Source organism: Setaria italica, chromosome V (genome assembly GCF_000263155.2).
Source record: "Setaria italica strain Yugu1 chromosome V, Setaria_italica_v2.0, whole genome shotgun sequence".
NCBI classification, from domain to species: domain Eukaryota; kingdom Viridiplantae; phylum Streptophyta; class Magnoliopsida; order Poales; family Poaceae; genus Setaria; species Setaria italica.
Genome location: NC_028454.1, coordinates 34,848,364 through 34,858,803, shown reverse-complemented (window position 1 = coordinate 34,858,803; position 10,440 = coordinate 34,848,364). Strand labels below are relative to the sequence as shown.

Below are 10,440 nucleotides of genomic sequence, written 5' to 3'. Positions count from 1 at the left end.
CCGCCCACCGCGCGCGCGCCGCCCATGTCGTCATGCGTCAACCCGTCCGCGTCCGTTCCCAACTCCCGCAAGCAACCCAACCCAACCGCCGCTCGTGCCGTTACCAGAAGATTTCGTCGTCGTGGCTCGCAGGATCCGAGTGTCGTCTCGGCCGTTTCCCCGGCGCACGCAGGTCAAACGCTGGCCTCACTCCGCCGACGCAACGCGAGCCGGCCGCGCGGGTCGCTCTCGCTCGGTCCACTCGTCACCCGGGGACTCGGGCGGAGGTGGGCACGCACGGGACTCCACCGCGCCGCACCCGGTCCCGATTCGTTCGCTTCTCTGGTCGGTCGGCCGGTTGGGTGTTCGGGTCTCCACGCCATTTTGACGAGGCTGATGGCGCGAGGCGCGGCATCGTTAGAATGCATGAATAAGTTTAAGGGGCTGTTCGGCTGGACTTATAAGTTGGCTGAAAAGTTAAAATGGCTGATTTGTTGTAAGAGAAAAATACTGTTCGGTAGCTGATAAGCCGGCTGATAAGTTGAAGCGAACAAAGCTCACAAGCTTGGTTTTGGGAACTATGGACTACGGGGCACAGACGATTTAAGAAGGGAGAACACATTCCATCCTTGGCTTTATTTAAAAAACCATGTTCCATGCGTTGGCTGTCGCTTTACCTTTTATTCGCCTGTCAGATCGCTGATTAATGGATCATGCACATAAAAGTGTGCCACTCTGGAACGCAGGGAGCACGCTCTTTTTTTTTGTTGATTGTACGACGAGACTGCGATGTCTACCATCTCCTTTGAATAGGCAATGTCACGTACACAATAGGATCCTCCAAATGACATGTTTTCCGCTACCTACTCCATCCGTTTCAAATTATAGTCGTTTTAACATTATATCTATATGCATGATAATATCTATGAACATAGTAAAATCTAAACGACCAGCAATTTTGAATGAAGGGAGAAATATCGTTTGAGACAGTATTGCTGTGTTACCTCTTGTCTTGTCAATCATCCAGAGGAAATGGTGGTTTAATAAGCTAGCAAACGCCCGCTGTAGGCCTGGTTTAGCCTCTCCAATACAGAGCAGGAACCGGATGAATTTTGGCAGGCACTAACGGGGAAATCGTAATTAACGTGTGTCCGTGTGAGTGTGCCAATAATGTGAAGCACGATCGTACGAAAGTGGTTCATGTGTCACATCTCAGATCAATTAGCATGCATCCAGTGGAAAACGATACGTGAAGAGCTTTAGCCATGGGCCGGAATTAAGAATTCTCACTTTTTAATAGCGTGCTTCAGCCTAATTCTAGCTGGTAGTAAATCACAAGGGGAACAGAAAGTGCAACGTGGGAGGCTATCGTCTCTGACTGCCGTCAGAGACAACAGGGCATCCACCACACGCAAGGCATTCGGATCACCGCTGGTTCCCTTTAATAATTTGTGATCTTCTTTCGCCTTCTCGGCCGTCCTTTTTGAGAAATTTGATAGTTTTTTTAGGGCAGAAAATTGATAGTTTTTGCGCTGTGGAACTGCATGATCATTATGGAATCCATTTGTTCCGATCCATCCCGCTTTCGAAAATGCTCCGCGCATCGGACCGCATTATGGCGCCCCTTCCCTTTATGTCCCTCCGTTCTGTTCGGAGCGTAACGGCAGAGCACGCGTGACCTCAGCGGGATGTAGCGTGACATCAAGCTGTGTGGCCGCTTTGGTTAATTGTTGCCAAATGCCAACCCCGATCGGTCGGGCACATCGTAGATCGGACCATGCTACATTGCTATTTGTCCATCATGATGCTGGCTCGTTTATAGTTAATTAGCCTGTAGCTTCATGCCCGATTCGTTTTGTGGGGCAAAAGCTTCGGCGTGGTCGCGAGTACTTGATCAGTGGTCTCCGTAGCCGTCTTGTTTGTGAAGCAATAGCGCCAGCTACTAGTGCGCGACTAAAATAAACGCTGAAACCGCAGCGTAACGCACCCAGTTAGCACCTACTCCTAAGGGCAAAACGTGTTTCGCAAAATACAGCACATTTGGGTACCTATGATATTTTGGCGTATACAGTTGAGTTGCCGAGGTGCTTATAGAAAGAAAAACTTCCGAGCAGGGAATATCACCATTCAAACGACACCCAACCGCAAGGTTACCGCGCGGCGGTACAGTGGTGGCCCGTCCGTGATCTCACTGATTGCCGCTGTCCCCCAAAAGTGGCAAAACGGAGACCCACGCGTCCACCACCATGGATCAGCCGGTCGTTCAGCGCAGGAGGGGGCTAAATTTTAGCCCCCGTCACATCGAATGTTTGGACACTAATTAGGATTATTAAATCTAGATTAATTAGAAAACTAATTACACAACCCCTAGGCTAAATCGCGAGACGAATCTATGAAGCCTAATTAGTCTATGATTTGACAATGTGGTGCTACAGTAACCATTCACTAATGATGGATTAATTAGGCTTAATAGATTCGTCTCGTGATTTAGCCTAGGGGTTCTGCAATTAGTTTTGTAATTAGCTTATGTTTAGTCCTCCTAATTAGTATCCGAACATCCGATGTGACAGGGCTAAAGTTTAGCCCTGTCCTCCCAAACACCCCAAAATTGCGACCCTACCGAACAACAAATCCAGAGACCCCCAAACAACAACCAGAAGCCTCCCCCCTGTCGCTGCCTGCCATCCCTTCCGTCGTTTGGCGCCGCAAAACTACTCGAAAACCTTAGAAAACCCCCGCGCGGCCCGCCCGATCACGGAAGCGGACGGCGAATCGCCGCGGGCCAGCGCGCAGATCGCCAGCAGAGGCAGGCGTGCGGGGGCGGACGGAGACGGAGGAGCGCCGCGCGCCTCCGCCCTTTCGCCACCCCCACGCCTCCCCGGATTAAAAAAACTAGACCCCGCTTACTGCTTGCTTTACTGGTCGCTCGCTAGTCGGCTTTGTGCGTGCGTGCTCGGCTTCCCCCGCCCGCCCGGCCGACCCATCTGTGTTTACCGGGTCCAGTCTCCGCCCCGAATCTTTTCCCTCCTCGCGCTCCGCTGCAGCACCACCGCCACCCACTCGCCCCACGCCTCCGTGCTCGCGCGTGCAGCGTGTCGGGGGGCGGACCAATACTACGGGGGATAGATTGAGATGTGATCGGGGCTCGGCTGTCGGTCCGAGGTTTCGGTTGCCGTTGGACCGTGGTGCGGGGAGGAGGCAAGCTGGCAGGGACATGGGGAGGCTCGGAGGAGGAAGAGGAGGAGGAGGGGGAGGTCTGGGCAGCTGCGGCGGCGGCTGTGCTCTCCTCGCCGCCGCCTTGGTAGTCTCCGCGCTCGTGATTCATGGTGCCGGAGGTATGTACAAACTGTACGAGTCGGCGAGTCGCCTCAGTTTGTTCTGTGGGAGTTTTGGTGGTTTTCCTCTTTCCTGTGGGTGGGTGTGGTAGTTCTATCACAGGATCACCTGTGCGTGGTTGCTCATGTTCATGTAGCTTACTAGTGGCAAGTTTTTGTGGTCTGAGCTGTCAAAACCGGAGCATGGAGCGTTTGTTATACTTCCCTCGGTTTTTGCAGTTGAACTGATGGCTGAATCATGTTCCACTTTAGAGTTAACTTTATTCGAGCCCTAGATTCTTATCTTTGGATTGCAGGCTATTGTTAGTGGACGTTGTTTGTGATTTGGCGTGTGTCCTAAATGTAATACACCCCAGACTTAAGTAAAACGATGGAGAATGTCCACGTAATTCAAATTTGAGATACAGATTCTGAAATTTATTCGATTCCAGAAAAAGGAAGTTTATGCACTTGAAAGTCTGGCATGATCGATTTGATTTGATATCCATTCTGTACGGTACTTATTTAGTTTATTTCAACGAATAGGATAATTGCATTGCATTTGGCAATGTCAGGGCTTAATTGTATTATATACCTTAGACACCGTGTGCTAGCGATTTTGAACGGAATTTTTAGTTTACAATGATTGCAGTAACTGGGGATGAGGAGTAGTTCCTTTGTGTTTGGCAGGTAACCACACTGTATTATGTCAGTTGCAATCACAAATTTAATGCAATAGGCATACCAGTGGTATTTGAGGGCAAGAGATGAGGCTTTTACATTATAAGGCAAGAATCCTTTGGTGCAAACCAGCATCTAGATTAGTGTTGAGCAGTACCTAATCATGCAAGGCGCATGTACCTCACTAACTTCTGTAGCTAATCATATCTTTTTGTTTAGCACTATGTTGTGATAGTTTATCAAGTACATTTGTCATTTTTCTTCATGGTAAAGAAAGATGAAAAAAAATACTGTGCTGAATTTTATTCTGTTCCACTTGGAGACACAAAACAAGTTCTTTCAGTGGCATGTGGCACTAGTATGCTGGTAAAAATAATTGAATATTCTTTCATACTTTATTTTTTTTGAAGGATTGAAGCAATCTCATGCACCTGCTGTTGCTCGCAAGGTTCTTCTATCCATAACGAGTTGGCATCCACAAAATAACTTGGATAATGCGCTTCATCCATCTCCAGTACAAGATCAAAGATTCGAACGCGTAGGTCTGTAACTAAACATTATATACTTCAATGTTTGGCAATTTGCATTTTTATATATTGTGATGTGTGTTTCTGAGCTAGACATGATGGTCTGAATGACTGCAATTGTTAGGGTTAGCCGCAAAATCACCCACATGGACTACTATTTAGCATATATACATGTTAACAAATGGCAGTAACAATATGCATCGAGCCCAGCAATCAACCATTATGCTTTGAGCTTCCTGGAAATGGTTCCTCTTCCAATAATTTGCCTTCCACAGCAGATTAGCTATGTTTTTTCTAAAAGAGCTATATTTTCAAGGGTGACAAATCATCTTTCTCATCAATCCTTGCTATCTTTATACCAATTGATGCGAATAGAGACAATATTCGTGTTGCTCCACCTTCTGTACATTGTGCTATTCCGGTTCCCCCACAACAGGGTCCAAGTTTATTCAAATGGAACTGAACTCAACTAGGTCATTCTGTGATTTTATCATCAGCATTTACACATTCCAACCATATAATATACAGTATCTGTTGTTTCTTCATCACCAATCATTTCTGCCATCCATAGAGTAGGTATGTTTACACATGTTGCTGCACCTCCAGGGAAATCCTCTGCCCCTCCATCTCCTTCAGTTGTCCACACATAGAAGGTAGCCCTCTCCTTTAGTTAGCTCAAAAAGCTTTTCTTTGTTGCAACATAATGGTCAGGCTCAAGCCCCAAAAAACACTTAGTGCCTTTAAATTAACCACATAGCAAAAGGATATATATCTGTTGAGAGTTTATGAAAATTATTTTGGCTCATTTCTAAGTTCCAACAATGTGCTGATGCAGGACCTGCTGTTCCCCCAGTATCAACAGCTTCACCACCATTGCCTATTGGGAAACAAATGAAAAGTATGTTTCTCAAGAAGTACTGATACAAGTACGTTTTATCTTCTAGAATATGATTAACATACTTTTTTGTTCTGCTACATTATGCAGGATCGGCAGTTTCTACAGAAACAGCAGTTCATCCAGCTAACCATGGTAAGAACCATGGAATTCCAGTTGCAGCGCCTTCAAAAGGAGGTCATCACCATTCCATGCCTGTGAACAATACACATGGAAAAACCCATGGACCTCCAGTGGTGGCACCAGCAAAGAGAAAGCATCACCATGCGCCTGCAAATGGGGAAGGTATACTACCAGGCACCATCCATACCTAGTGCCATTATGAACCTATTACTGATAATAAAATGACTCATGAAGTTATGTCATGCAGGACCTGGTATTTCTCCCTCAAAGTCTCCCATCGCCCATAGGAATAGACATGGTAATCCAGTTGTTGCACCACCAAAGGAACACTCCAGCCATTTACCATCTCCAAATCGTAGACACCACAAAGGCACGCACCTATTGAAAACGCTAACGAAAATAATGTGTTCATCTCAGAAAATTGATGTTCGGTGCAGGTTCTTTTCGTCCTGCTCCACATAAAACTAACAATGCTTCTGAACCAGGCCATGGAAATTCTGGTTTACATCATAGTCCTGCACCTGCACCTGTGCATTTGCCTCCATCAAAAGGAAGGGGACAAGGCAATTACGCTTATGCTCCACACCATCCCCATCAATACCATTCGCCATCATATTCTCCAGGTTATCTCTTTTTCATTACATTGCCTTGTGTTCTATCTGCCACAAGCGCTCCAGCCATGCCCCTTAAGAAGAATATCAAACACGCACCACTGGACGTACTAACATGTTAAGTTTGGCTATGCTTAAGCATGCATGCTGCTATCATGAAGTCTTGAATCATGAAAGCTTTGAGACATCTCATACAAATGAATAGGTGACAGACATTTGCAAGAGGAGTCTGTACTTGATTTATTCCACAAAATTGATCAAGACTTCCTAAAATGAATACACAAACTTTCCTGCCCTGTTATGCACATTTGAATGTGTTTGCAATATTAGTCAGATAGGCCTCAAAATGTTTCCAGCCTTTACTCCATATGTCAAAGTGGGTTCCATCTTGTTTCGTCACAAGTAATTTAGGCTTCCATTCTCTAATATGAATGTAACTATAATCTGTTTTTTTAATACCACTACACCTATGCAGGACCTGCTCTACCGCCTGTGCATCCACCTGAAACTCCTGTGTTTAAGAAGCCCAAGGCTTTGGCACCAACGCCTAATCAACCGCTTCTATCTCCACCAACAAATTTATGTATGCTGAGTATACTTTTTTGCCATTCAAATAGTCAGCTACTGATTGCTTAGCTTTGGTCCATTCACCTTCATTTTGGTTTTATAGATTGCACGGCTTCCTGTCAAGATCCTCTGACCAATAGTCCTCCAGGAACAACATGCCTCTGTGTGTTGCCAATAAAAGTTGAGCTTCGCTTTGGTATAGCACTGTACACGTTCTTCACACTGGTTGCAGAGTTTGCACAAGATATTGCATCTGGAGTGCTCATGAATCAAAGTCAAGTTCGTGTTATGGGAGCAAATGCTGCACCTGATGACCCTGAGAAGACAATTGTCTTTATTGATCTTGTGCCACTGGAACCAAAATTTGACAATACGACAGCACTTTTAGTATTTGAAAGGTTTTGGCATAAGAAGGTCATCATAAACCCTATGCATTTTGGAAAGTATGACGTGTTGTATGTTCAATACGAAGGTGACGGTTCTCCATGATTTCCTGTTGCTCCACTTAATATTAGTTTTCTAATTATGTTAGTTTCTTCAATCTTTCTTGTTGATTATTTCAGTATTTGATTTGTACCATAAATCATTTTATAGTGTTCTGGTCATTAATTCACTTTCTTTCTTTTTCCTTTCCAAAACATTGATCATGATGCATGGCTTCATTTACTCATGCAGGTCTTCCCCCATCACCACCAGCAAGCATGAACAACGGTCTTAGCAATGTAAATGGTCAAACGTTTCATCCGCTTGCTGCTGATGTGGTAAATCATGGAGAAAGAAAAGGCAGGGGCATAATTGTTATAATTATTCTATCAAGTGTTTTTGCTTTTATTTTATGTGCTGGAGCTGCACTGGTGGTTTATTTCAAGCTTAGAAACCACAGCCATTTAACTGAAGCATCACTTGTGCCAACAAAACCTGCAGGTAGCAAGACATTCTGTCTGTGGATTATTATTACCTTTACTCTGTACATTTCGATGTGACTCCTTTGAAAATGCAGCTTAGTGAGCCTCTTTTCTTCTAGAAACATAAGTTGCCCTTTTTCTGTGGAAACATGAACCATGTGGCAGCAGATGGTAATAAATCTTAATAGTTATGTGTTAGAGAACAACAAGAGTTCACTTTTTACATTTCCCTTGCCTTAGATGCTGCAAACCAGTGCACAAATATCTTATCCTATTCTAAGTTTACAAGGGCACTTGAGAAATCATAAGACTTGCAGTTATCAGCTTTACAAAATCATTAATACGAGATGCTGATTCTACTATTCTTTCCCTTAAATGGTTGCATTGGAAATGAAGGTCCTGGTTCTGCGATGGCCGGGAACAGGTTAGAAAGTAGACCTATTTCGGCTTCCCCGTCCTTCAGCTCAAGCTTGGTGGCATACAAAGGATCTGCCAAAGCCTTTAGCCTGGTTGAGATGGAGAGAGCTACACAGGTATTTGATGAGTCCAGAATTATTGGTGAGGGTGGTTTTGGGCGTGTCTATGAAGGTATTCTTGAGGATGGAGAACGGGTTGCTATCAAGGTTCTTAAGCGGGATGACCAGCAAGGTACCCGGGAATTTTTGGCTGAGGTTGAGATGCTTAGCCGATTGCACCATAGGAACTTGGTTAAGCTGATAGGCATATGCACAGAGGGGCATAGCCGATGTTTGGTATATGAGCTTGTTCCGAATGGCAGTGTCGAATCTCACTTGCATGGTAAAGTTTTGCTCTTTTATACCATAGCTTCACTTTTCTAAGACTTTCATCGTTTCATCATCATAACTTCTCTCTCATCACTTAGTCTAGTCATTTATTGGCAAGAGATGCAGTTGTGAGCCAAACACTTAAATAACAAGAAAATCAAGATTAATCTGTAGTGGAATAGAGCTGTTATAGTGGTGCTACTCATATGCAACCTATCATTGCTAGTTTTGAATTGCACTGTTTCAAAATGTTGACACTTGATCCCAACATGATGCAGGCTAGTGCTTTAAAAATTTTAATATGGTTCATGGGTTGTGTAGTATACATCTTCAATCTACGCTTAATTAGCGAGCTTTCATTGGACTTCTGAAATGGAAGATTATTTATGTTTCTAAGCAGGATCAGATAAGGGGGCTTCTCGGCTTGATTGGGACGCTAGACTCAAAATTGCACTTGGTGCAGCACGTGCACTTGCGTATTTGCATGAAGATTCAAGTCCACGTGTCATACACCGCGACTTCAAGTCAAGTAACATCTTATTGGAGCATGACTTCACCCCAAAGGTGTCAGATTTTGGCCTAGCGAGGACAGCTTTGGGTGAGGGAAATGAGCATATTTCAACTCGTGTTATGGGAACTTTTGGGTATGTTGAGTTTGAATTTATTGTCTTCACAGTTCACTCTTTCATAGCTTATTCAATATCATAAAAACTCATATTACAAATTTATGATAAATTCCTATTAGGTATGTTGCTCCTGAATATGCGATGACCGGGCATCTTCTAGTAAAGAGTGATGTTTACAGCTACGGTGTTGTTCTTCTTGAGCTTCTTACAGGGAGGAAACCGGTAGATATGTCAAGACCTCCTGGACAAGAGAACTTAGTCGCATGGGCTAGTTCTCTTCTCACAAGCAGGGATGGTCTGGAATCAATCATAGATCCTTCACTTGGGAGCAGCATTGCATTTGACAGTATCGCAAAAGTAGCAGCCATTGCTTCTATGTGCGTTCAGCCTGAGGTGGATCAGCGCCCATTCATGGGGGAAGTGGTTCAAGCTCTGAAGTTGGTATGCAATGAAGGAAGTGAGTTCAACGGATCCACAAGCTTTAGCCAAGATTTGCATATCCAGGATGTTGAGATCATGAGCAGAGCAAGTATGGATATGGACGTTGATCCAGCGCTATCTGCCGAGCTCTTCACTTCATCAGCACGTTATGATGCTATAGATGCCTCGGGTTCTTTTCGAAGATATTCAAGTTCAGGTCCTCTAAGAGTAGGGAGAGCTGGACATAATAAAGAGAGGGGACTGTCAACAGGCAGCTCAAGTGAACACGTTGGGCTACAAAGATCTAGGATTGATTCAGAGTAGCGCCTGCAGGCAGCTCATGATGATGTGAGGATCGAAAAAAATAGGCATTGGCTTGGCTCATGATGATGTGAGGATCGAAGAAATAGGCATTGGCGTATTTTTTTCCAAGCCAGATTTCATGCTTACTGTGAATATCTGGGGAAAACGGCGAAATGTGTAAACAGCAGTGTACCAGCTTCAGCTGTGACCCTGGAAATCGATGGGGGCACTGCAGAACTGAACAGTTACTTCTGCCTTCTACTATTCCCGTTGGCCTCTTTCGAATCTGATAGAGGCTACTTCACACACATTTTTGTACAGTGCTGGAGATGTATAGATGCCTTTTAGCGAAAAAAGAGTGTACACAAGCAAGCTCTTCCAACTGTAAATCTAAATCTCCGTGAACTCTTCCAGGTTCCTTTGTATCCCGCGAGCAATTGAGCCAGGGTGGAAGGTATAATCGTGCACTCTAACCATCCAGATTCGAGTCCCCTCTAGTTCGAATTTGGGTGCATATTTTTTCCTCTTAATGAAAAATCGCCTAGCTCCTCCTAGATTGATCTATTTTTTTCTTTTTTATCCCATGTACATCAATTGAAATCTTGGGGTATTCGTACATATGCTGTCACCAATTTTGGGCTCAATGAAATGACGTTTGTCTTCCTAATTGCTACAATCTTTTGTATATTTGTTACCCGTTGCCA

At 44.5% G+C, this 10,440-nt stretch overlaps 1 protein-coding gene across 7 annotated transcripts; it reads left to right on the top strand.

The window, feature by feature from the left end:
• The first annotated feature begins 2,803 nt into the window (after nucleotides 1-2,803).
• LOC101781370 (receptor-like serine/threonine-protein kinase ALE2) lies at nucleotides 2,804-10,403 on the top strand. 7 transcript variants are annotated; one of them, XM_022827277.1, is made up of 12 exons: nucleotides 2,804-3,314; nucleotides 4,385-4,516; nucleotides 5,337-5,399; nucleotides 5,487-5,681; nucleotides 5,767-5,889; nucleotides 6,005-6,142; nucleotides 6,606-6,713; nucleotides 6,801-7,169; nucleotides 7,373-7,621; nucleotides 7,999-8,400; nucleotides 8,794-9,031; nucleotides 9,133-10,403. In XM_022827277.1, the coding sequence occupies exons 1-12, from the start codon at nucleotides 3,194-3,196 to the stop codon at nucleotides 9,755-9,757; spliced, it is 2,763 nt and encodes a 920-aa protein (XP_022683012.1). In that variant the 5' UTR covers nucleotides 2,804-3,193; the 3' UTR covers nucleotides 9,758-10,403. The 7 variants fall into 7 exon arrangements, with proteins under 7 accessions (XP_022683012.1, XP_022683013.1, XP_004969717.1 ...); XM_004969660.4 differs by having other exon boundaries at nucleotides 2,807-3,314; nucleotides 5,767-5,817; nucleotides 8,788-9,031; XM_004969659.4 differs by having other exon boundaries at nucleotides 2,807-3,314; nucleotides 8,788-9,031.
• The last annotated feature ends 37 nt before the right edge of the window (nucleotides 10,404-10,440 follow it).

Bases quoted from the DNA above. Each gene is read 5' to 3' on its own strand.
- LOC101781370 (XM_004969659.4), top strand. From the start codon at position 3,194: ATGGGGAGGCTCGGAGGAGGAAGAGGAGGAGGAGGGGGAGGTCTGGGC. The intron at 3,315-4,384 runs GTATGTACAAAC...TTTTTTTTGAAG, and splicing joins CGTGATTCATGGTGCCGGAG to GATTGAAGCAATCTCATGCA. The intron at 9,032-9,132 runs GTATGTTGAGTT...AATTCCTATTAG, and splicing joins CGTGTTATGGGAACTTTTGG to GTATGTTGCTCCTGAATATG.